We start from the raw sequence: 27,229 nt of genomic DNA, 5'->3' as shown, positions 1-27,229 counted from the left end.
CACACACACAGTGCAGAAAAAGGGGGATAACACATCTATCACCACTATTTGAACAGAAGACTGCATGCATGTGTGTGTATATACTGATCTGTTTGCTGCAGATCGGGGAGGTGGGTAGGTGGGAGTTGAATGATGGCTTTGAGAAGTGTGTGGGTTGGGGGTGTCTGCAATTTCATGCTGGTAGAAAAACAAGCATTTCAAGTTGCCTCTTTGTAAAAAAAAAAAAAAAAAAAAAAGGCTGACTCTTTTGCACGTGTTTGTGTATGTGTCTCTTGTGCGTATGCATGTCTGTGTTACACGTTTTTCAAGTACGTAGCAAGGCCTCATCAAAATTCACAAATACACTCCCGTGTCTGTCACTACTTGTTGGTATGGAGCAGTTCCCATGATCTACCAGATCACTTCAACAATTGGCAATAGTGTCGGCTTCATTACCATGGCAACTAGCGAGATGAGACTAGATGAAGAGAGCTGCATATGAAAACACTCTCCTAACCGCACAACATACTGCCTCAGTGCACCACATACTCAGTATGTGTCAGTGAAACATGAGAAAACAGCCTGATCATGGCTAAAGACACAGTCTGCAGCGCTGTCGATGTAAAGTCAAAAACGCGAGGACGGCGCTTCGATATATTAATAAACATGAAGGTGAAACTTCGACGTAATGTAAAGACTCCGCAGTGAACATGCATGTATGTATAAGAGAAGTAGATGGAGAGTTGTTTTTTTTTCATCTGCTACAGTTCAGACTGAGAGCACTGCGGATGGTGATGCTGCAGTACTAATACCGCACATTCAACCTCAACTCACCTCAGCTTCTTCATTACATACTGTAGACGGAAAGACGTATATGTAGCAGCACTGAGAGTGAGTCATTCAAACTAACCAACAACTCACAGCGCCACAGCGCTCAATCTGAACTGAAACGTCTTCCACATGATCTGCGCTCTCATCAAAGCATCTGTTCTGGATCCACCTTTACCAATACAGCTGTTTGTCACCCTGGCGACAATGTGACTGAGACACTGAGAGGTAAAGAGCTCAACATCCTTGTGCAGGCTGTAATTCTTTCCTGACTGCAGAGTAAAGGCATACGCCTCATGGACGTACTGTACATCAGCAGTGAAAAGAGGGGAGGGACGGGGGGGGAGGGGAATGTAAGAGAGAAAATGATCAGACATAAAGATTTAGGGAATGCAACGAGCTATTCGCACATATCTCCTCTCAAAACTCCAAAACTACATTAGAACTTGCTGCGTGTGAATCTGCATCTCCATCCCTTCCCTGCCTCTAATGTTTACTTTAAAGGGGCGCTATCACCTGGGCCAAGTGGAGGGTGTGACGGCAACGGACTTGACTATTTCCTCCCCCTCTATCTTACTCACACTCCTCTCCCTTTCCTTAGTTCTCTTTCACTCCTCGCAGACAGAAATGCTCCAAGTGCTTTGATTTGTAGCAGAAATGAAGATGGAAAATTTCAAAGAGAATCCTCTTCTTCTGCTGACGCATGCTGTCCCACTCCGGAATTGCCTCAGTGCTCACTTGTTCTTTCCCTCCTTCCCTCCCTATCTCGTTTTTTTTTTTCTATCTAACTCCCCTTTACCTTACCCCAAACTCTCTTTTCTCACTTTGGTCTGCCTGTCAGTCTTATCTGTAAGCTTCCTTCCCGCTCTCCCTCCAAATGCGATGCCATTCTTTCGTCCTCCACCCATCCCTCCGGCTTTCTGTCTCCCTCCCCAGCGTCCTGTGGCGAAGCTACCGTGTTAGTGTTGTTTGTCTGCCTGTTTTGATGTCTGCTCCTGGTCACGGTTGGTGGAGGAATAAGCACCTCTAAACCTGTGTCAGTCCCTGAGACACAGCAGTTTATTTATAACGCTTCCTTTGTGCGCCATCTGTCAGTCAAGCCGATCCTCCGTTTCTTCTCTCCCAACTCTACAGAGACTGACAGATAGACAGGCAGCCCGCTATAGGAGCTATTATAACACACACAATCTCATTAGTGCAAGAGAGAAGAATATGGCTGACGGATTAACCGCAGCTCTCGTTCCTCAAAGCAACTTTGTAGTGTCGTATCAATTACGCATGGGTAAAAGGTGTCAATGGCAAGCTGGCTCTGACAATACATAGCAATTAAGCGGATTTGTCTCAGTACTTTTTATGTTCTGTGGCTTGGCTGCTTTGGCTGAGGAGAAGGACAACACCAATGTGTTGTTCGTCAGAGGACTGTTAACTAGACACAGAGCTCACATTCCTGCCAATTTCTCGCTCCCCCCCAACATCCTCTCCAATATTCACTTCTTTTACACTTCATCCACCTTGAACATGTTATCTGTGGCTCCCCGCTCCCTTTGGCATGCTCCAGCTCTCCTTACCTGGGAAGCTGACATTAAGGATGTAATCCCTGTAGAGCTTGCGCCCATCCAAGGCCTTCATGCTGTCGCACAACTTGGTGGTGTTGAAGCACAGGCTCCGCTGCATGTTATGGAGGGCGTGGGCCATGGCGTACACAGCGTTCACCACGAACATGATCTTGGACTCTGGTTCAAAGGTACTCTTGTCCACTGACAGGTTCATGTCACACGGTGGGAGAGGTGTCTCGCCCGATCCCACGCCTCCCGGTCCCAAGGAGCACTGGAACCGCTGTTCCCAGAAATCCTTGAACCAGGGATTACGATGGTTTTTGACGGGGTTCAGACTGAGGAAATATCGGTTGAATTCTGGTAAGGGATTGGCTGCCAGCTCGAGTGTGATGGCTCCTTCAGCGGTGACCTCATTTCCCTTGACAATGCTTTCCTGTGCACCCCAGCCATCACTGGCCACCCAGATGAAGGAGGTGTTAAGCCTGGCAGCGGCTGCCAGCAACTCTCTGGCATCATCGCTTCGCAGGAAAAGGACGGCCACGCGGGCATTTGGCTTCTGGAGGAGCTGGCGGATCACAGCTTCATAGGACTTCTTGGCATTAGAACGACCCACCTGGACGAAAACAGGACATATGTATATGCCCCTTCTAAAGAAGAACACATAACATACATTTATGTTCCCTACCGATAACTGCTTAGCTTGATTTCTCACAGGAGGATATCCGAATAAAAAAGTGCCTCACGGTCTCGCATGAGCATGTACCTCAGTAGCAAATGAGATGAAAAATGTGTCTGTGAAAGCACCCAGAATGAGTTCTTGGAGATAAGCTTTCATTTTCTGGTTCGCAACTGATAACACCAGTGTAATATTAAACCCCATTTGGGTGTACGACAAGATAACACATAAAGACAAACTATTATAAGCCCACAAATATAGCGCCTTGTTCGATGTTACTGGTGTAGCTTCGGGCCATATATCAGGGTGACACTCCAGATTAAAGTTTTGGCTTTTCCTTATTCTTTACTTTTCGGTTTCTTACAGCAATGCAGATTGGGCCGCAGAAATAAATTTGATACTCTGATAAATCTTATTCCATGCCCTACCTTCTCTGAAGTTGCGATGCAAATGTTCCTCATGCGTGCCTCTTGTTCAAACGCCTCAATGCCAGTTTCCCCGTAGTCGCCCTCCGACGCCACGGTGGACACGTAGGTCCAGTTGAAGAACCGCAGGATTTCAGCCATGGCTTTGGCCTGGTAGAAGTCAGGGGGCACAGTGCGGGCGAAGTAATCATAACGCGTCTTATCACTGAGTTTGGCACTCGTCGAAGCATAGCTTATCTGAGGGATCTGGAAGAGCCTGAGAAGATTGGCAACCTGAGGGGAGAGAACACTGAAATGAGACATAAACGAGGAGAAATAATTCCAAACCTACTCTACTGCAAAATTAAACTATTTAATGAATTGCAGGATCTGACAGGTGGATGGTTATTTTCAGCCTGGATTCCCCAGCATATGGAGATTTTGAAATGATAAGGTACATCTGGCTTGTATTTTAAACTATGTGCATTGTGTATTGTATTTAATAAAGAGTTGATCACCAGCTCCCGCAGTGTGATAGACAGTCTGAAATCATATGCATGATATGAGACAGTCCTGCAACGTGGAACTGCATTAAACTGAAGACTGAATGCAGTCAAGCAGCTACTTGAAGTGTTTACAATTCGCACGTTTTCGGTGCTAGCAGTAACACAGCTAATTACTGTACAATTAATTTAGCGAGGCACTTGAAAGTGGTGTACAAGTACATAAAGAGAGGAGGAAGCTGGAGAACACTCAGTAGAAGTGGTGAAGCATTTCAAAAACAAGCATTTTTTTTGTGTGCATTATACAGGATGACGCACTTTTATGTGTCCCGAAAATGTGGATTTCTCCAAGAACCACATTAAAATGACACAAATGAACCCCTTTCTCTTTTATCTGCACACCAGGCACCGCTGTAAGGTATGTGCTCATCACTTGGTTTGCTTTAAATGTGCAACAGGAATTCATTTCGTGACAAAAACAGATCAGATGGTCCAGATCAGATCAATGGCCGTGCAGCGTCTTTGAAATGTGACAAAGCTATCAGATCAATGCTCAATGAAAAAGTGGAATTCGTGCTGCAGTTTCTACGGAGCCGCTGTCTTTAATAAGTGGGGCGAATGGAGAAAAGTAATTATTTGTAGCATTGTTCAAGTGTCTGAGACTCTAACCTGCATAAAAGCTGTTAAACAGCGCTGCAAATTGTGCACTCATGTGTGAGTAATATCAAAGCATATCAAAACCAATATTAAGATGTAATAGTGTTAAACCGCAATACGGCTACTCAACCTAGTGCTGCTGTGTTTTACTGCAGAGATCTTTATTGAGACAAAAAGTCGGAAATCAAATGATTTTTTCCCTTTAATAAATGTTTATATTTTTTTCCCATCCAAGGAAAGATTTTTTAAAAAGTTGTGGCCGATAAAAGTCGCCCAATCCATGATTATTGTAAGATAAAACACATTTCAGCAAATGCATATTCGCATGGCGAAACACCCACCCACAAGGGCGCACAAACAGACGCAGAGTTCAATAAAACACTGACTCATTCATTAATGAAGGACATCATCTGGGATCTAGCGGCGTCCATCTAATATTCCCTTTCACTCCTGATTGGGGTGTGGTCACATTCTCTTCACTGCGGCTTTAGTTGAGCCGCAGATGCCACACAAACAGCGCAAGTATATATTTGGCAGACGTGCTCATGGAGACATGTAAACATACACAATCCAACACGCGCGCACAATAAACACGAGCTACGCAGGCATTCTGTTCTCGCCTCAGTTTAATCCTTTTACAGCACATCATTCGGGGCTTCTCTATATTTCATTCATGGCTCAGTTGACGAGCTGTTTTGACAACATGTCAGAATCTCATTAGACTAATAATGTGGAAGATTAGAAGAACCTTCTCACATACATATACAGATACGCACAAGGACAGGCTGACGTGTACACAAACACCTGCGCTGCACTGCGCATGCGCGCCCACACGCCCACGCTGACGGCTGCTTATGGTTCTTCAGGCAAGTTTTATGGTTTTAAGACCGCAGTTGACTTAAATGCCACGGAAGGTCACGCTGCAAAACGAAACCGCATTGCTCCATTACCTGCCACCGAACAGTGACCACAGCTACCCTAGAGGCCTGTCTGCAGGGACGTGGAGCGGTAACTCTGTTAGTGGAAGCTGCTACCTTCCCCGCGAGAGGGAAGGAAGGGAGATGTACTGTAGGAATGGGCTGAATATGAGCGATGAATGGACGGGGGAGAAATGAAAGGGAAGGAAGGAAAAAAAATGGTGCAGTGGAGGGGTGCTGTGTGTTTTCTGCTTGGAATGCAAGTCACACACACAAATGCAGAGACATGCACACACACACACACACACATGTGAATGAACGGAGAGGAGGAATGATTCCTGCTAAGTAAATGCCTGCAAGGCATTTGAGTTTAGTTGTGCATGGTTAAACATAAAAAAAAAAATTCTTCATTTAGAAGTAACAGACAGACTGGCCAAGAAGAGAGACATGAAGGCGTAGCTGGATTAGCTTCACTGGCAGGAGATCAGAAAGAGGAGCACAGTTCACGTCTCATAAGCGGCGCTGCCTCAGAAAAAGACAGGTAAAAACAGCAGCAACAAAGGGGGCGACAGGAAAGAGCTGCAGGAAAACAAAGGATAATTATGTGTGATGAAGGACAAGCGGCAGAGCATTTGTGTTAACAATGGCTGCCCCGGGAAGAAGGAGGAGGAGAAGGAAAAGAAGGGGGCTGAGGTCAGCATACGCCGAGCTCTCCCCAAATAGCCAGTAGGGACGCCTCTGAATGCATATAAAAATGGAGGGGGAAAATGAGAAGTAGGAAGTGATGAGAAGGAGGGGAGCCAAGATTTAAAGAAAAAACAAAACAAAGCATAAAATGAGTGAGAGAGAGAGAGAGAGAGAGAGAGAGAGTAAGAAAGAGAAGACAGAGAGACAGTTGGAGAGATTAGGGATTTAAGGACTGATAGGAGGAGGCTTTTGTGCAGTCACAGAGGAGTAAGGGAGAAGGAGGTTTTATGCTAAACTATGCAAATTACTCAGTTCTGTGACAAGCGCTACAAGAGCCGGGGAAACACACAAGAGCACACCAACTTGACTCTGAGAACTAAGCACACACATAAGCACGGACGCTGAGAACATTTCACCGGAGTTGTTCATGGAACTTGTGGAATGATGAATAAAAAAAATGAAAGAAAGTGCTGCTGTTAAAAGTCTCTGATGATGGGCCATTATAATGAGGGGTACGGTTTGTATAAACACTCCCTTAAATATTGCAATATGTCACCTGGATAGAGACGCTGCTAAAGGACCCTCCTATGACTCCAGCGATCGCGAGCGGGCTGTCATCCTGCAGAGCGTACGATCCATCCGGACAAATGAACTCCGTGTCGTCCACCTTAGTGAGGGATGCTCTTACAAACTCCAGAGCCTGGCAACACAAGCAAATAGCGATTTATATCTAATGCACCATGCTGGGAACCCTATGGTCTATGTAACCTATCAATTTTTAATCAGACTTTGAATGATGGTGTTTGTAAGAAATAAGCAACATGAATGAAAACATATTGATTTGAGATTTTGTTATAATGCATTTTATTTTATTATTATTTTTTTTGTCTTTTTGAGGGAACTACAAAAGTCCATCCCTTTACACTAGGGGCTGTTAATGCTTTCAGTGCAGGGTCCAAATTGCATATTAACTCCTGAGAGACTGAACTAGATTTCTGGTCGGTGAACAAAACAATAATGAATCGGAAAACAGCTTAGAGAAACCAAATGTCAAGAATCTGGGGTTTATACAATCAGTCACAGAGCTCATTTTGTAAGATCACTAGATGCATCACGCCTTAACAGCTCAGCAATAAGAGACATTTTTTAAGATAAGAACCCCCGAGGGAGAATTGCTTTGCTTTTTCCCTTCTTTTTTAATTTCTTTCTTTCTTTCTTTCTTTTTTTATTTTTTAAGCTGGCTCATTTCCCTCACTGAAATTACTTCATTCTCTCTCTGTCTCTCTCTCATCAATGATTACTTTCATTTCAGGCCAAATTGCGTCAATAAAATGGAATGTTTAGGTACATTAGGTATTTCTAATGGCGCCATATATTTTCACTCAATTTAGAATATTCGTAATATTGCACTTTTTCACCGCAACTTACTAAGCTGAGCAACTTTTAAATACAAAATATATCTAAACTTAAACTCTCCCCGCAGGACAAGATAACAAATAGCTGGTTAGACAGAGTATATTTGAACTGTGCTGCATCTGGAAAGTTGTATCAGCACTCAGAGGTAAGATGTGAACCCAAATTGAAAAAAAATAATCTGTCCTGGCTAACAGAGATATAATTTCACTGACCTACTTTTCACAAGGATTCTGGCCAGTGCCATATGCATGCAGACTTGTGGAACGCACACAGGAACAAAAAAACTAGGTATCCAAGCGCTTTTTATCAAGTTGGCAAATTGCCAATATCGGCTTCTCTTAATCTTCGGCGTGCGCATTTGCAAAAGCCGTCTTAAAAATCTAAAGTAAATGGCATCTTGTGCAAGTGAAAAATAGTGTAATGACTTTTATTTGCATATCAAAAAGGATACCCTGCACACACGATGTGAACAGAATTGGATGTTAGGCAGAAAAAACTTGCTTTCACGGAAAAACGTGTTTACATAATGTCCTGAATCCTCACACATTTATGCTCACTCACCTGCTCCAGTGCATAGGTGTCTCTGGAGCAGGTGTCGAGGATGTGGACCCCGAGGGAGACGCCTGGCAGCAAAGCGTTGTCCATGTTGATTCTGTCTATGGCGAACAGCATGGCCTCGAGCCTCTGGATCCCCCTGTCCTCATTCACACGGCCACACTCCTCCATCCCAGCTCCTTTCTCGTGCACTGGGAACAGGCCGCCGAGCACCAGGTCGCCCTCGATGCGGATCTCCCGGCGCAGCAGGGGCGGGTCTGAGAGCAGGACGCCTTGACACAGCATGACCAGAACTAGAGCGGGAACGTGGGCCACCATGTTGGGCTCTGGGAGAGCTAGGAATTGTCAGAATGTAAGGAAAGGCTTGGCGGAGAGTGGGACAGAAGGAAGTGAGGGGCTGAGGGTTGTGGAGGTCAGGGGTGAGGGGTTAAGAATGAGGTGGACGGAGCGCGGCAGGGTTGAGTCGAGCAGTGGCCGTGGATGCTTGGCTGGGTTTGCGGCCCATGAAACGGTCAGGGAGAGTTGAAGTGGAGCGCACATGGAGGGGCACACCATCTGAGCATCAGTTCTGCTTGGAGAGGAGAGGAGAGAAGAGGAGACGAGAGGCGAGGATGAGACAGCCGGTCCACATGTCATAGGACAAGTCACAAAGCTGTCAGGAGCTGCACAATGAGATACTTTCATAAGTGTTACTATGAAGTGTAAAGACAGTAAAGCAGACCTTTAGTGGAGTTTGGGGACACTCTTAACAAGGGCTCAAAGACATTTCTGCTTCACAGCCAAAGCTAGGCCATGACTAAAAGGGATATGGAATTGTTTGGAGATTTTACCCCAGTCTTCTCCAACCTCCTCCTCTCTTACATCACCCAGTAAACTTTTTTTTTCTTCCCCCATTGTGTGTGTATATGTGTGTGTGTGTGTCTGCCTCTGGTGGTATCAGGATAAGCCAGCTTAGATGGCTGGTTGATACACGGGCCCAGCCTTTTCATGCCACAGATCAGAAAAGCTTCTCTAATCTGATCTCTGTTCCAACAATTCTCCGCTTGTCCATGAGTTTATACCCCTAAGTATATGTGTGTGTGTGTATGTGTGTGTGTGTGTGTGCGGGTGCGTGTGTGTGTTTTGGTTTATCAGATTTATTGCTCCCCTTCTCCCCACATAATTACAGTGTGAGGAGTGAATGCATTTTACCATGAAAGAAGCTATCTGACAACAATGAGGCCAACAACAGCTGATGCTACTTATCACATCTTATGACTCAATTAAAGCCGTGTTTTGATGGTTTCTTTCAATAACATTTTCCGCCTCCACTTCTGTTAGCGACAGCCAGAAATATCCTTCAATAAGAAGCATGCACATTCAATTTTAAAGACGCTTTCCACTGATATTACTCTTTACTTGTCATGGACGGCGCTACCCAGCGTTTAACGTTTTTATAATGTCTTCCGATTGCGCTTTGTGTCTTTACAGTTTTGTCTCGTAAAGATACATTTTTTCTTTTTTTCTTTTTTTCTTTTTCTGCTGAAATAATAGGTTATTAGCCGCGTTGTGCAGCAGACATGTGAAATTTTAACAGGAAACGAACCAACCAAGAGATCCTTGTGAGGGTCATTAAGGAAACACAGCGTATACAGTATCCGGATAATTAGACTGGGTCGGCTTTAAAATTTTAAATTGGTGTTATTAAGCTGTCTCACAATCTTTTTTTAATACCGGCGCCATTGTTCAATCTCTGAAGCAAATATTATATGGCAGTGTGATGTAGGCAAAGCTAATGGACCTCTCAAAACTCACGCCACACCCCAGGAAGAGACTCCATGTACTGTTTGACCTCTATATGACACTTTCAGCCATGCCTAGGGCTCTTGAGAGACTGTCTGCCCATATGTCATTTGGGAAATGCAGATTGTTACGACCCATTATTACTTGCTAAACAACTCATGTGGGAAAGCCATAGCTGTTTTAGCAAATCCACAAATCCACTCCATGTTTATGTTCATGTGTCAAGTCCCTCTAGCGGCCGCAGCAATTGTGCCGAAGCAAAATAGGCGATGTGGTTACAGTGCCACAAAACCTGAGCAGAGAGAAGGTCGGGGAGGACAGATGGATCAACAAAACACTGGACACTTTTGGTCAGTTTCTGTTTCAATCTTGTTTCTTTAACAATTCCATAACCTTGACGGCATGTTTGTTAATGTAGCCGTAGATAGAAGGTCCTCTACTTTTAACGAAGTCCTTATTTCTTAAGTTTCTTAAATAAGTGCCTTTTCGCTAAACAACTTGCCATTTTTGTGCTGAAAGTTTGTGGAGTCTTCCGAGACCAAAACAGTACGATGAGTACTGTATACCGATCAGGCATAACATTATGACCACTGACTTACTGAGAAGCATCAACCATCGTGTGACAATTCACTGTTCTGCTGGCAATCTTTTGGACCTGACATTTATGTGGATGTTACTTAGACGTGTACCACCCACCTAGACCCGACCAGACCAGACACCCCCACCCCATAGCAGTGACACTCCTTGATGACAACAGCCATCTTGAGCAGGATGCAGCCTGACACAGGCACACACAAAAACAGTTTAAGAACAACTCAGAAAACACGTAAAACAGCACAAGGTGTTGACCTGGCCTCCAAATTCACTAGATCCCAAACTGATTAAGAACCTGCAGGATGCAGTGGAACAAGCCTGATCCACAGATGCCCCCGGAAGGTCCATGTCCATTCTGTTTTGGAGGCACAAGGAAGACCTACACAATATTAGGAAGGTGGTCATAATGTTATGCTCGATGTTGTATATGATGATCTTGTATAGGGTTTTTGGGTTGGAGGACTCGTTGCATCTAGGTCTCTCTGGAAAACATATGGTGACAATCTCACTTTTCCTTTACTACTACAAAGTTAAACACCCTATAGTAAGATGGTGAACATCGTAAACATCCATCCAACAATCAGTAGCTGATGCAAAGTCACTTACACAACCTGAGTAAAAAATATCTGTCTTCTTTCAAATTCTGTCTCTCATCTCTTCCTTGCGGTTCCCCCAATCCTCCGAGAGATAAGACAGAAGCTTGATGTTGTGACCAGAAAAAATCAATCTAGACCGGGGAGGAAGCTCATAGTGAAATTTGTGTTGATTGCCGGTTTGTGTGTTTGAGTGTGCGTCTCGTTCTTTGGTGGGCAGGTAGGAGGATGAAAGCTGCTCTTAGATGCAGGCTGCTCAGTTTTCTGCAGGCAGCTGCCTTACCTTTGCCACTCTGCTCTGTAATGTGACACACACACGTACAGGCAAACGCACACACCCAGACAAACACCCACCCACACACACACGCACTATCACGCTTACACACACACATACACACACACCTCAGCTTCTCTGAGGGGTTGACCTAAAAGCAGACTATTTCTATGTCTCAGCTTCCATCTTCCTCAACCAATAGAAATCTGAATTAGTGTGGTCACACATTGGAAATGCACAGAGTCTACAGCATGTACGCTAAATACAACGGTTATCGGAGGGAAACCTGAACCATAGATATTGATACGGCCCTTATGTGTAAGTTGTGTCCGAGTTGAACACATAAAATTGTTTCCATGTTAAAAGACAACCTGTCGTGGACATGTTATTTAACTTAATGCCTTTTCTGTGTGTGTGTGTGTGTGTGTGTGTGAGGGGGTCAGGGAGTGGGGTAGTGACATTGATGGTGTCTATGAAAGATTTATAACTATTCTCAAAGATGTTTTGTGCATCTGAGAAAAAAAAGAGGAAAAAAAAGGCAGCTCCTCTTTGAAATAGTTCCAGCGCTCCAGCACTAAAATGTCTGGAAGTGAACTCTCTCTAAACAAGCTTACTTCATTATTAGAGGCCACTGTTAAACCAACACAAAGGAGAACTTTTGTAATGAGCTCGGTTTTGAGGACAACACTGCGAGAAGATGTGTGTTTGTTTTTAGTTGTGCATTTGTGCATATCAGATGCTCGTGGATGTGTGTTTACGGAGCTAAAACTGCAACAGCGTTCAACATCGTACTCTGACAGCACTGTAACTGGCAGATCTTGAAGTAAATTTCCACTGACTTCACTGAAATTGAATGTTTGCTTCATTATAACTACTTCTTGGAGAGCGTCCAAACCCAGCGTCCTGTCTCAAGAGCAACTGTGCAAGCGAAGCCCACATGATGAAACAGAAAATCTTTTCGTCCCTTCCTTTATTACAAAAAAATATTTCCAAGGAGGAGTCACGGGACACAGCTCTGGATGTGTACTTGAAGAAAAATTAGGATTAGTTTTGCAGGTGTGAGCCTTTTTGTTATACATAAAATATGTTGCTGTTATGAAACCCATCACTGCTGTCAGTTTAAACTGCGACCAGTTTTGACCTCAGTTTAGACCTACTGCTTTAGCTTCTCTCTATAAATCAGAAACAACAATGTTGCAGCTCACATTAAAATCAATGCATTTCTCCCAATTTCTGCCACCAAACACACCAAAAAGGTATTTCAAATTTCAGTGAAGTGCACCAACAAATGTTCACAACAGGATCAAACAAATAAATGTGTTATTCACATCTGCCTGTTTGTAAGTTATGCATATTGGTAAGTGTAAAAATGGCAATTATTATTACTGAAGTTTATGTGCTGGACTGTTTTTTGGATATCTGCCAAGGAAATCATTGCACCTGGCCGAGAAGCAGCACATAACCTTAAGGTAAATCTCTAATAAACTCCCTATTTATCTTTGCACTACACAGATACACATTATGCAGAGATTTTATGTCTTACCTGAGCAAAGCAGGATAAGAGAAGATGGTAGCTGACACATGGTAACATCACCAAAGTCACCTATTAGAGAGACATGAGGAGGACACACGTGAGGTGAGTAAACAACAGTCTGTAAAGAACCTGACTGGTAATAAAAAAAAAACAAAAAAGAAAGAGAGAAGAAGAAGAAGAGAGCGTGGGGTTGAGTATTGACCCTTCTCCATGGGAGCAGGGATGCAGAGTAACGTCTGACAGACAACCCCATTCCACCTCTGACCCTGTTCAACAGTGAGCAGGCTGCGTGCGCACCACCACACTTGTCTTCTCATCCTCTCTTTCTTCCTTGTCTCCTTGCCATCCCTTCCTCCTCCCCTCCCTCCCCCCCTCACCCTCTCCATGCTGGCGCTCCGCACTCCCCATTTATTTCCTCCTCTCTTACACCCTCCACAGCCCTCACTCTCCCCCTAACAGGCAGGGCTGCTGTGGATGACACGTATCCAGCTGAGAGCAGCCATGCAGGGTCGATGGACCGCGGTACACTGAGAACGAGAGATTGCCCCATTCCTGTGTGTGTGGGTTTTGTTTCCCGCGTGTGTGTGTGTGCGTGCGGTTGTTTATCTGTCTACGCAGAGCTCACAGCTGCACCAATGACGTGGATCTCACAGTATGAGGAGACACTGTATGTCCATATGTGTGTGAGTTCTGTGCGAGAGCGGAAAGCGGGAGGAGGGGAATCAGAAGCTTTGTTATTGCAGAACAACACACCACTTATTAGATCCGCACACTGTCAGAGGTTTATCAGGTAATTCATCAGTTGCTTTCTGTGTTACATTTGCTCCCCCCCCCCCTCTGTATTTTAGCGAATGAGGCCAAACAAGTGCGGCGCTGCTCCTCAGCGTCGAAGGTACACGAATTGCAAAAGACAGCGTGCGAGTAGTCATTGTCAAAATATGTTACGAGAGTACAACTTTTATTTCCTCACAAGACAATTACGAGTTTGTGTGTGTGTGTGTAGATACGGTGTCCCGCACTTTTCACAGTCTAACGGGTGCAATGGGCTGTGGCCATTAATTATTCACAAAGTGCTTTTTAGCCAGGAATGACTGATGATCCATAAATAGGACAGAAAGATCTCACAAAATACAACCAGTAAAAAAGCTGGTGAGGCATGTGGCACGTACCCTTGTCCTTTTAACCAAAGCACACAAACACAAAGAGTAAGAAAGAAAACAATCTGACAGTCTGGTAACGTTTGACTGGGATGACTCCGCCGAATGTTGACCGACTGAATGTTGTATGTGCAGGGTGCTAGCGTTGCAGACACGGATGCGTTCAGAGCGATTGTGTCTAACTTGCGTTAAACCCCTTTTATCACCATTAACCAATTAAAATCAATAGCAAGGTACTGAGAGCTCAGTCTTTCCTGTATCGATTCGCCAGTCTATTTCGTGACCTGCATTGCGTCCAAAGGTTAAAGGCCGTATCATGTTAGAAACATAGAAATTGATTTCTTGGACCTTACTGACAGCTGAAATTGAAAAGATTTAACCGTACCCCCATTGATTTTTGCTTAACAACAGGACTGCAGTTTCAGGTCGCGTAGTGCGCGGTCCACATGCTGTTACCGGATAAAGGAGTACATTCGTAATGAAAACTGGATTAACCCATGTTAGGAGTAGTGTGCTTCAGAGACACGTGGGCTAAACTGTGCTCTCATGTGCAGTGGGTACTCCAACAGGCTTCTCCACTGCGAGAGCTTTTAACCTCGGAACACAACACAAAGTATACAGTGAGTGTATTCAGCACTGTATTGTGTGTGTGCGTGTGTGTGTTTTTGCACAGTAGGTAGATTTTACCACAGTGAGACACTAAGAATCAATAATCCATTTATTTAATTTCTGTTCTATCGTTGATCTAACTCATGTGCCAAATTAAAATGCTTAAACCACTGATCTGTTTTATCATTGTAAATTGATCATGTTCCCGGTTTGGATGGTTGCACTGAACAAGCAATTTGGAGACATCAGCCTGCACTCTGTGAAATTGTGAAGACCTTTTTTGTTGTACGTTTGTTTCCCCGCCATTTTAAAGACAAAGTCTGAAAAAAAAAAAAAAAAAATGAAGCTATTAATCTACAGCGCCACGAAAATATATATGCATTTTTTGCGATTCACAACTCATCTGATATGGCATGATTAAAAAATCGCCGCTCGGCCTAAAAACAGACCGGGGTTGAGAAATGTGCGAAAGCATTCATCAGATCCGCATTCCATCACTGTGTAAGGCAGTGGCCTGTCAGGAGGAGAATTACCCCTCTGTGGATGGCATCTATCAAGTTAACTGTCATGTAATGACCCTGGGAGACGTCACAGAGCATCAGTCAGCCTCGCGCAGGTCTTGCTGCATCCTACTTAATTCATGTTCACACGTCCGCCGCTCTGTCGTCACGGCTGTCGATACGTGGGGCGTTGGGGGCATTAATGGACAGGTGGGGAGCAATGGGGAGCGTTGACCACAAGTACGTCTCGGGAACATCGAGAAAGGACGCAAATAACTAACTCACATGGAAATAATGTTGGTTGGCTATGGCTGATTCAGGTTACGTGGTGATGTGGAAAAACCAATTACTCCAGTCATCCCTCATTAATTATCAGAATTTAAATGATGCAATAACTTCACAATTTCCTCTCCCACATTACTTCTGGATTCCTCTTCATCATAATAGAGAGGAGTAATAGTTCCCAATGCAGCATGACAAGTTCAGCCTACTGAATGCAAACAGGAAGTTATTCATGATAATGATACTACAGTATGTGCTAATAAAAAATAATTTAAAATGCTAGTATATCTAGTCTGTATTCATTCTGAGAGGCATGTTTTTTCTTTGTTTTTATGTATTTATTTATTTATTTTTTTACAAATATATCATTGAGTATTTGAGTTTGCCTTGCCAAGAAATAACACACAAAAGATTGAATAACGTGAAACGCAACTTTTTATGTTGCAGAATGTCATACTGTACTTTATCGATTACTTCACATGTAGCTCCCAGGTGTGTGGCAGATGCCCACACAGCAGAGCGCGAGGAAAGGCTCAGGGCTCAGATAGCGAGAGGTCGACCCTTCTCATTAGGGGGTGAATATCCAGTATAGTAGTGTAGTACTATACTGAAAGATTGACAAGGTTATTGTGCCTTTATTGGGATTATAAAATGTAGGAAGGCCCCATATAATCATAATTTATTTATAATCACATTTGTGTGGTAACTGTTTATGCTGGAAAATGTATTTAATGTTGGCTCAGTTTTGGAACATACCTCGTTATTATCACCCAGAGCATTATTTTTAGTCTCAGCTTTCCCTTAAATCAGCTGCCATGAGTCACAAAAGACGACAAACATTTTAATTAGACATTAAAATACAACATATCTGCAACATACCTTTAACTTTCAGGAAGACTTTTTGTATGTACCAGTAAGCCACCTTTCACTATCTCTCTCTCTCTCTCTCTCTCTCCCTCTCTCTCTCAAACACACACACACACACACACACACACACACACAAATACACAAGGTTTCCCCACCTCAAGATCATCATTTATTAAAAAGTCTGATCTCTCTCTGAGACACACCATCACAGCTGTACATCCCACTGCCCTTTCACTGCCTCATCCCCTGAGTGTTTGTGTGCATGTGTGCATGTGTGTGTGTGTGTGTGTGTGTGTGTGTAAGTCTGTGCATGTAGGGAAGGGGGGAGACGTTGTAGAGCTAACACAGTGTAAGCATGCGCATGCTGGTACGCATGTGTGTGTTTGTGTGCAAGTGTGCGTAGCTCGGTGTGCGCTGTGACTGCAGTTAATGATGAGAGGTGAGCTGTGGGAAACAGCAGTGATTTCCAGACACTTCTCTGTTTCCTCACTGGAGCAGAACAGCGTAAGGAACATGTGGAGAGCAGCAACAATGTTTTAACAAAAACTTGAAAAGCACAAAAACTTCAAGAACTCAAGAACAGAGTGACAGACCTTTTAGTTTATGGCCAAATTTAAAACTGTGATTAAAGAATAAATCTATTTCACCACATTCAAACATGAACTAAAACTATAAAGAGAATGTGAAAAGGTAATATAAAATTATATAAAATCAGAAATTAGCACACCAACCAGTACTTACTAACCTGCACCCTGACTTAATACTACTTTGTACCTCACAGTGAGTCAGTGTGACGTCTAATCTGCCCTCGGTCCAACATGAGAGAGGCAGTTGATCAAAGCAACCGTCCATCCAGCACTACCACCTGCTCTGGCAAGACACCACATTTGGCAGCAGAGAGAAATCATAGAAACAATCGCAAAACAAGAATTATTGTTGGCGTCGCTCTCCACTGCTTCGGACAGCTCTTGGTGAGTAAAGGAATGAGGTTTTGGTGCCTCCAAATGGGTTTACAGTGTTTAAGACAACTTCATATGGACGTCCACATGTGGTAGGCTGCCTTAAAATTGAACATGTGAGTTTGTGGATAAGACACGGGAAGTCCTTTACACAAAATTCATGGTGATTAAGTGGTAAATCAGCTGTTAGACTCTGAAGCAACCACGGTGATATGAAATATATCGACATTTTCCTGACGCAAGTTCTGAATTACTATATATTAACTCATCACCCACCTCATGCATACAGTGCCGCATCATGCATGTTTGTGACGTCAGATATTTCCGAAAATGTCAACTTACCGTGATCATTGTGAGTATCGCTAGAGTTGGCTGTTTATTAACACAGATCCCACTTGAAGTCAGTAGTATTCACAAACTTGTGTGGTGGAGGCCACTTTTTCGGTAGTAACAAGATTTTCTACAGCGTGCCTGAGGAATAGCTTGATATTCCCAACTATCCAATTTCTAAAAATTCCAGAAGATTTTAAGTCACTCGTTCATTTTCCAGCCTTTGCACCATCAAAGCGCCAACAGTTACAAGTCACAACTCAACCTTAATTTACATTACATCTGCAGATCGACGGCACATCTACAGTGTGAGGGGGGAACGCTGTCCAAGGAAATGCACATCATGTTGAGTCACAGGAACAAGGGAATGCATTTCAGACAATCAGAGCCCTTATGGTTCACGTCGCTGCGATGTGTAGTAACATTTCTGTCGAGGTGCGTGTCAGGCTACAGGGATTCAGAGCTACGCCATAGCTACAGTACGTAGTTAACGTGCCACAGTACAATAAATTGACCATTTTGTCTGGGGCTACAACTGGCCATGTCATAAGCTTGAGCTCACAAATTTCATTTGAAGGCAGCATTTCATGTTGAACTTGCAAAGTAAACAAACGGTGGCCATGAACCATTAGCCAATAAAAGCAGGTACTTGTATGATGTCACTGAGCGTTAATATGGTTTTTAGGGTTCTTGGTTGTTCAGAAGACTTTGAATAGCTTTACGGTATGTGATTAGCCTATCAAACTCGGGGCATTTTATATCGCAAGAAATTGGATTCTAGTACAGTTAATGACCCCGCAAGTCATGTGGTGTCTTGTCTTGCTAAAAAGTAAACTGGCTAGTATAGGCGATGCCACATGTGATGGTCATAAGATAGGCAGTATTGTCTTGACCACTTCTGTAGATCGACCTACATTAGCATATCCCTGCCCTGACATTAGCAATTTCTAAAACAAAATAAAACTAAACAAAAATTTCTTGTTTGATAACTTGTATACAGTTCATTGTTTAATCTCATTTTGAAATTGTTCCTAAAGGAAGAAAGTGTTTAAAACATGGGAAATAAATACCCATGAAATGTAGAAAAATACAACATAAGAAGATAAAAATACAGGAACTATGCCTTCCTTTTCTTTCTTTCATTCATTAAGTTGTTGTCACATGGACCAATAACAGTAATTCGCAATAATTGGATAAAGTATATACGAGTAGATGTACTGGAGGACTGTCCTTAGAAACAAAAACGCTATTTAAGTCATAGCTGAAGGTTCATTGGGATCTTCTTTCATTTATTTCTAATTTCCTGATGATAATGACACAAATGTGAGTTCAGATGTTAGTGATTCTACACAGGAGGAAAAAAAAATAAGGCTGTATAGAATGAAAAATTGCAACTGTTGCTTTTTGAAGCTTTTATTTTTTCTTCATTAATTCATTAGTGTTCACCTTATCCTTTATAAGGACAAAGGGAGGCTGGAGAGTACCTCAGCTGACATTGGGCAGAGGTGGAGTACACCGTGTACAGGTTGCCAATCAGTCTCTGTTCTTTCACAGAGTGACAGATAGCCATTCACACTTCCAGCCACAGCTCAAGCATTTCACAAGTTAATCTTCATGTCTTTCGACTGGAACTGGGGAGGCAAGAGGAAACCCACAGAGACATGGATTGCATGCAAACTCATACCTGACTCAGTTGTGATGTGCATGAAACAAGATATAGATTTTTACTTACCTTCCTGTTTTGTTAGTCTGCTAGACGCCTCTCAACTCCACTGAGATTAGGTCCATGTTTTCATCCCCTTGTCTTCGGTGTTAATGAACATATGAAATTAGAAAGAGAAAGGCCAGCGTGAAATTGTGAAAAGATTCAATTGCACTTCTGTTTAATGTACAAGTGATGTCTATTTCATTTATGCCTTGCACATTTTTTTTTACCATTTCTAAAAGACAGCCTACAAAGACAGGTTACTTTAGAATTCAGCACCATGGACAGTGACATAAACCCTCCTATGCTGTCCTCAGATACACCTGTAGAGGTGACTGAGTATTTACAGAAACACGGCTAACTTCTAAAATTGATTGTTATTGTGTACTACTCACAACAGCACAGCTGGTCAGTCAGTGTCAGCGCTTTTGTACACTTTGCCTTTTCTTTGTCAAGGTTGTAGTGACACACAGTATGTTCCATTAAGCTAAATGAAAAATGTCCGTATAAAAACATTTTAAATGCCAAATAGATATTCTTAAACAATGGTTAGTAGTAATAAAAACAGTCACTGTTTGTATCTTTATGTAAAGCGCTTTGTCTGAATGGGATGTACTGTATAAATTAACCTGTGCCTTTCCTATTATTATATTTAATATATAGTTAATATGTATTTTAGAGCTTTGCATTGATTAAACATAGTTTCCCATTTGACATGCACAGTGTGGCTGGCCAAATCTTCAGTAGAAGAGGTGCGCTATGCTCTGATTGCACTCAAAATACCAGCACGCCAAAACTCTGCTGTTCCAGACGTCTGTGAGACAGTGGCAGTGAATCCCAAGATGAACTCTCTGCAGATCAAAACAGTCAACATTTCTCTAAAAGGTTTTGACCTCTGTGCAGTACAGTAGTTGCAGTCACCTGGAATATACACAGTAATTCATTTCCAGCAATTTTAAAAACGCCTCTTCTACCGAAATCCACTTTATGTCCATCCTTACTCTCCGTACTTCCTTGCATCCTTGCACTACATGTATAAGCCTATCTCAGCCATTATGCGCAATCCTGTCAAGCTTTGAAGCAGGTGGGCTTTCACATGTTAGGGAGCCTTTAGGAACATATGGATGGACAGCAGAAAAAAAGCTGGGCTCCAGGTGTTGAGTCAGAAATGTCTGTGGATACTTTGATATTTTGAGTTTACATTTGTTTTCTGGCGTATATGATATAACTGCTAACAAACAGCCGCTGCTGAGCCCCGTGGATGATAAGACAAGAAGATGTTACTGTTGAAGCTTATTGAGATTAAATGTTTGAAAATCAGACAGTGTCGTGGCATGTTCAGATCAGTGAGTACTAACGAGATGACGCTTAACTTCAGATTTATCAAAAGAACAAAACAAAAATAAAACAAGAAATCATAACTCTAAACCTGTCACTGCTTCCCAAACAACAGAAACCAGCGACCCAAAATATTAAATGCTCACATCTCTTCTAAACTCAAAAGTCTATGTTTTAGCAAAGACTTTCCTATGCACTGTGCTAGTACTACTAATGATGTGGTTCTGTACTGCATGCAGTCCAGTGAGTGCTGCTGTGTGGATGCTACAAGGCCATTTCAACACTCTCTCTTTCACACACACACACAGACACGCACACACATACACACAAAGATGCATAATCATGTAAGCGCATTTACAACACAAACACGCTGAAACTCAAGGCCAAAGCCATTCACCGACAGAAATTGTCCCCTGACTTGCACACAGATGCGCATCGTCCTATCACACATGCACACACAAACACATACATACGTAAACATGTCAGCATGTCTTTAAGGTTTAACAAAGACACCTGATGCCCAGCCACACTTGCAACCCTCACTTGACCCTCCGCTGTGCACATACGCACAGAGACACTTATAGGTGTCGACAAACTGCACATAGAACGCATGGAAGAAATTAATACTTGATTATGCTACAAATTAATATAACTATGACGAATAACACAACAAGTTGGGCACAAATCTGTGAGATCTTCATGAACACACAAACATGTTGCATCTAAACAAGAAGCTTATACAGGTGTTTCAAAATAACTAGATAAAAAATACAAACGCAGGGTGTCTGTACACACAACACATTGACCTCACCCCTACACCACTAACTATCTCCGTTCAATTAATTCTTTCACTCCATCAAGTAACATATCGTTATTGTTATTATTATTATTTGAATCCTAAGAGACCAAACTTCTCAGACATCTAGCTACAGGCGTTCCCTGCCCCTCCACTGTGAAAAATTCATCTGCGCCTTTCACTCATCTCTAACAGAGCATATTAAGAATAGAGTTCATTTAAAATTCCCATTACTCTTAATATAGTGGGTCTATATTCTAATTCCGATATTGCAACTGCAATAGCGTTACCGACACAATCATCTCAGTGCTAAGTTTTAATTTTGGGGTCATATTATTCTGGCAGTTTTCAGTCCGTGACTCCAATAAAAACGGCAGGATGATATTGGCAGCGTCCATTTAATATCTTTTCAGTACATTTTGACTTATTGGCTTAGGAAAATAGAAACAGCCCAAAGTCATTCACTGATCAACGCAATAAGTGGGTACTTCATGGGGCATGGGCGATGATGTGTAGGAAATTACAATGTCTTAACAGCATCTGAAGTGTGCACAAGATGCATGTCAAAAGAAGAAATATAACTTGTATAGTTGTGTATTTGCATATGTGTAAAAGTATAGCTTCAACAACAAGAAAGGTAAGGTCACTCTTGAATGTGGGACAGATACACCTGCCCTGCAAGAATGACCAGAGGCGATGTTATTTTTTTTTTATTTTTATATTTTATTTTTTTCCTTTCTGGTTTTCAGAATTCAAATGTGCCATAGGATGCAGGATAAAATCACACCAAGGAACAACATGTGGCTTGTCTCCAACAATACGTTTGTCTGTAAACTAAGTACAACTTCTGTCACACCTCTAAGCTTGAAAAAATGATGGCGCATCAGTATGAGTCCATGACTAAAGTGAGGGTGCCTAACAACTGATGTGGGCATATAGATTTTTGCCTGCTGTACCAGTAGTACACGTCCGTAAGTCTCTCCTCTAGCGCAAGGTGTGGAGTGGGTGTTAAGAGGCAAACGAAAAGTAATGCCGCTGAAAAACAGTGAGCAGATCCGGTGTTCTTATCCACCTGTATGCGCGTTTCCAGAGACGCACCGCCCGCCCATCTTTCCCCAGGAAGCTTAAAGCCGAGGGACATGCCTCAGTGCGGGCTGTCTGAACCTAAATAACTTCTCCACGCAGCGTAAAATACGCAACTGCAGATACTCTTTGTTTCACCTTCTGTATCTTTATCATGCATCTGCTACAGAGAATGGCTACCGGGGCTTTTTATATCCCTATCATAAACAGAGCTCCCTAGCTGCATTGGAGGAAACACATAAAAACCACGCTCATGCAGTACAACCGGGTGTTTAAATCCTGCGCAAAGTTCAAAGCAAATTGCTCCCCACCGTACCATTGGCTGACGCGCGCTTGAACGCTCCCGGACTGTCAATTTTTCACTGCACTCTGTCGCCCTAACCTGTAATCTAAGACTACAACAGAACTGCCCGCCACTGAGGAATATGTTTAATCTGACCTACCTTGACGACTTCGATCCTTCAAAGGTTGCGCACAAATCTTAAGCTGCTGGAAGTTTGACTTAGTCTACTCCTGATCCCTCGGAGGAGTCGCACTGAGGGAGAGGATGGGCGCCACTGCTCTGCGCGCCAGCTGCGTGGATGTTTGTGCGTGTGGGTGTGTGTGTGTGTGAGTGTGTGTGTGTGTGTGTGTGTGTGTTAGAGAGAGAGAGAGAGAGAGAGAGAGAGAGAGAGAGAGAGAACGCGCGTGCACGATAGAAAGAGAGAGAGTGAGATGGGGAGGGAAACAACAGACGCGGAGAGCTGAAGCCCCTTGCCAAAGGATGCTTCAGTCTCCTAGCAACAACAATCGATCTGGCAAGGAGACATTTTTATTGGATAAAAAGAAAACTTAGCCATTCACCCCCCTCACAGCACATGTTTACCACTCAGAACAACAACTCCGGCTTTACCGCGTGAAGGCAGAAATTGGGAGACTGAAAAAGAGGAGAGGCAGACCGATAGGTGCTCACAGATGAGTGTTTTACATGTGTGTCTGATGTGCACAAGGACGCGCGGAATCCATCTACACTCGCACGTCCTTTCAAACTGACTCAGAACACACGCGGAAGGAGAGGAGAAAGTCACATCCCGTTTTTATTTCATGCAGGCTCCATTATGTTTAAACACATAACTGCACTCTGTGATGTCAGTGGCAAAGACCAACTGGGAGAACAGCACTAAACATGCTGCCCATGCTTCATCTTGTTCAGGCATATTTTAAGAACGCTGCGGTGGCTGCATGGTTCAGTGAGATACAGGGCATCCACCCTCAAAGCTGTCTGTAGGAGTATGCAGTCACAGCCATCCTCACAACATGATGCATAATGTTTTTTTATAAGTTCTGTCCCCCTTTCCCCTAAATCTTCATCAGGGGTCCAGAAAAGAGGCGGCACTCGTTGGTGTGTGTGTGGGTCTGTGTAGGTGCATGTTTGTATGTGTACATGTACACATGCATCTATGCATCTGTACTTGTTTGTATGATTATGCACATGGAGTCATTGGAATGCAAGTATGCAAGTGTGCTGCTCCTATTGAACAGAAAATCCTCTTCACGCATGATTGAGTCACAGAGCGTCCTCCCTCCCTCCCTCCTTCTCTCTCTACTCAACACAAATGCAGACTACACTGTGCAAGCACACACACACACACATACACACACACGCAGAGGCACAAAGACCAGAGGCCTGATTTCTGTATTGTAAAGTTAGTCAAGTGGATAGAGATACACAGTCTGAGGGCTCGCTCAAAGCAGTTCTTTGATTGCAGCTAAAGGCCACAGCGTGTTGTTTTGCCGATGTGCAGATGTATGATGACAGGAAGTTTCTGGCTAGATGTATTCCATGGATGTACTGCATGTCACCATGTGGCACAGGAGAATTCTGAGGACAAGCTCGGGGTGGACAGAGATTGATTAGTTCGGTGAAGAACTGAGGGCAAGAGCGTCCACTTCACACCTCTCTGACACATATGCATGGGAAAAGAGGTGGGAAATGCACGCACACACTGGTGCCCAGTGTCAGTCACAGCTTTCTCGGACTTCATCCCTCATCCCCGCCGTTCCAGCTCAGAGATGCTGGCTACTCTAATAAAGGCCTCATTGTCTGCATGGCATGCATATATGCAAAAAGCCCAGAAAGCCAGCTTTGTCCCATAAGGGTCGCTCAGCGAGAGAGCTTTGTGCTCAGCCTTTCCCCACTGACAGGACGGCCGAAAAGAAAAGAAAGAAAGAAAGAAAGAAAGAAAGAAAGAAAGAAAGAAAGAAAGACAGAAAGAAAGAAAGAAAGAAAGAAAATAATTGAGTAAAAGACAGATCAGTGCAATAGTTGGTAACATAAATATCCTGAACATCACTTTATGAGACTACCTACACTCACAAGGTCCTGTGTGTGTGTGTGTGGAGGAATTTCATGTTTTGTCTCATAGTGGTGAACTACTCCAGCTCATGCGGCAGGAAGTTGGTCCACTGGGATTCTGTTTCCTTTTTCTTTGATTCCCCACAGATTGTTTGTGTCCCTGCGCTAATAGAATTAGCCATGCTTCATTTCCCATGGTCTTCTGTCCTGTCTTGGCCTCTTGATGGATGGAGCTCCACACAGAGGGGTGAGTGTGCTTAGAAGTGTGCCCAGTGTTGGTCGGACAACAGATCTAGTGACAACCACAAGCATCCATTTGCTTTGGTCAATGTGGTCACTGGCGATAGGGCCCACTGGGCAAAAGAACACCTAATAATGTGGAACTTGAACGCAATGTTCATTTCACTTCCTGCGTGATGCGTGAAGATTTTGGGACACTGGTTGGCTAAGATCAGAATAAAACTCCCAGTTTGATTTGAGTGCCTTGTTTTTCTTAAATGCTCTTTTTAGATTTCAGATATTTATATGTGCACGCTCCAGATGGTAGCGTTGAAGTCTCAGGGGACAAGGAAACCCATTTCTGCTGATGTGATGAAAACAAGAAAAAAAAGATCCTGTATAGTGAGTCATTGTAATGTGAAACCTAAAATAATAATGCGCACTTAGTCTGTCAATATAATGAAAAACATCCTCAAAAGAACGTCTTCTCCAACAATAATGGGAATCTGTGCCTCACCTGATGCTAAACCCATTACCAATTTGGAGATTATTTTGAGAAAAATTATCGATATTTGACATATTAAGACTTTTTGAGGTATTGAGTCATCACTGTGAGATGCTAAGGTATTATTTTGAGTAACTCAGCCCTTCTTTTGACCATACTATATTATGTCTTTGAGAGAAAATGTAATCATGAGAAAGTTATCCGTCATTTTTACTAAATAATTATTTCCAGATGCAAATTAATTGTTTTGTGAAAAAATCTCTTTATTTTTAAACCATTATTTCAAGACACGCACACAAAAGATGAGATACTAAGTGATTATTTGAGAAATAGTAAGTCTCTACACAAGCTTCTACACAGACTTATGGTATAACAAAAGAAAATGTGGTTACTACATATGTCCACAAACCATTTGTTGCTTTCATGTAATTGTGTCTATAGTCACCGTATACGTTAGTGACCATACATCCTGGCTCTTACAAGCACAGCAGACCTTTCATTATTCCATGCATACTTCTCAGTCCTTTATGATTCCTATTTTATATATGAGACAAAACAAAACAATAAAACACAATGTAAAGAATGGCTTTTTCAGGAACTGTGCAGAAGGTCAACTGGATCACGCTGCACATAACTGTATACGCTGGCATGAAAGTCTCCGTAATTGTGAGGATGGACAGTGTGTCCACATTATCACCGTGAAAATACAGAAGCCTAGCATACTATGGGGTCTTTTTTATCTGTTTTGTGCACCTCTCGTATGTTCCCTTCTATCCCTTAGGCCTGGCTCAGCGGATCAAAACGGTAAATTCAAAACGGCATAAACACCATCCTACTCAACAAAGGTCTGTCACCGTGTAGCCGAACACGATGTTTATATTTGGAAATTGAGTATGACATATGGCAAATTTGCCCTAAATGTGTTTTAGATGACGGGGTGGAAGCATGTGTGTGTGTTTGTGTATCATATGCTTAATGTTGTTTATGGCTGTTTATGGCTCCTAACAGGGGGTTGGTCTCTAATTATCCTGGTTACAGAGGCATGGCCAACAGGCTGCGGGCCACAGACACACTTCACAGGACGTGCACTGACCTGCCTCGTGTTCGTCTGCTCACTAGTCCACACCAACACCTGTGTTTTATAATCAAATTTTACCTGCTGCTATTTCTATTTTTTTTCTCATTTTGTTTTTATTATTCATTTTTTGTTTATTGTTCTTTTTTTTTTTGCATTTCCACACCATATGAAGAAAAAATAAAAGAGCCTTAGCCACAGAATTACTCTGCAAGCCAAGTGAACTTAACATACAGCACCGTAGTCATCCTCCATGTGTTTTTGCTACATGTCGACATGTGCACGCTTAAACGCACTCACAAACAGACTGTATATGGTATCTGATGTGGACTCTCCTCTGAGCTTTCTCACCACGACCACAATTCATTAGTAATTGACCGCAGCAGCCTCACTCATTAAACATTAACAGGCTACTGGTGAATAATTGATTAATGATATGAGGCGATCTGCAGCAGCATTCTGACAATAAGAGCGCATGGATGAGACGAAGGAGAGGCCGGATGAACGTGACGCA

The 27,229-nt window shown here is 43.0% G+C and overlaps 1 protein-coding gene across 5 annotated transcripts in view; it reads right to left on the bottom strand.

Moving 5' to 3' along the window:
• grm3 (glutamate receptor, metabotropic 3) overlaps nt 1-23,202 on the bottom strand; it is a 36,797-nt gene extending 13,595 nt beyond the window's left edge. Inside the window, exons 1-7 of one of the 5 annotated variants that reach the window (XR_007113545.1) lie at nt 23,025-23,202; nt 19,392-19,463; nt 12,965-13,024; nt 8,185-8,746; nt 6,764-6,907; nt 3,468-3,737; nt 2,376-2,976 (exon numbers count right to left, since the gene is read on the bottom strand). Coding sequence is in view for 4 of the 5 variants with exons in the window: in XM_047596545.1 (XP_047452501.1) it covers nt 2,376-2,976; nt 3,468-3,737; nt 6,764-6,907; nt 8,185-8,496 (1,327 nt within the window). In the remaining variant the exon portion in view is untranslated. Of the gene's footprint in view, nt 1-2,375; nt 2,977-3,467; nt 3,738-6,763; nt 6,908-8,184; nt 8,750-12,964; nt 13,025-19,391; nt 19,464-23,024 lie in introns of all 5 variants that reach the window. The other 4 variants (XM_047596545.1, XM_047596543.1, XM_047596542.1 and 1 more) reach the window with 4 other exon arrangements.
• Between the last annotated feature and the right edge of the window lie 4,027 nt (nt 23,203-27,229).

Source organism: Mugil cephalus, chromosome 10, assembly GCF_022458985.1.
Source record: "Mugil cephalus isolate CIBA_MC_2020 chromosome 10, CIBA_Mcephalus_1.1, whole genome shotgun sequence".
Taxonomy (NCBI): Eukaryota; Metazoa; Chordata; class Actinopteri; order Mugiliformes; family Mugilidae; genus Mugil; species Mugil cephalus.
This window is presented reverse-complemented; position numbering and strand designations above follow the sequence as displayed.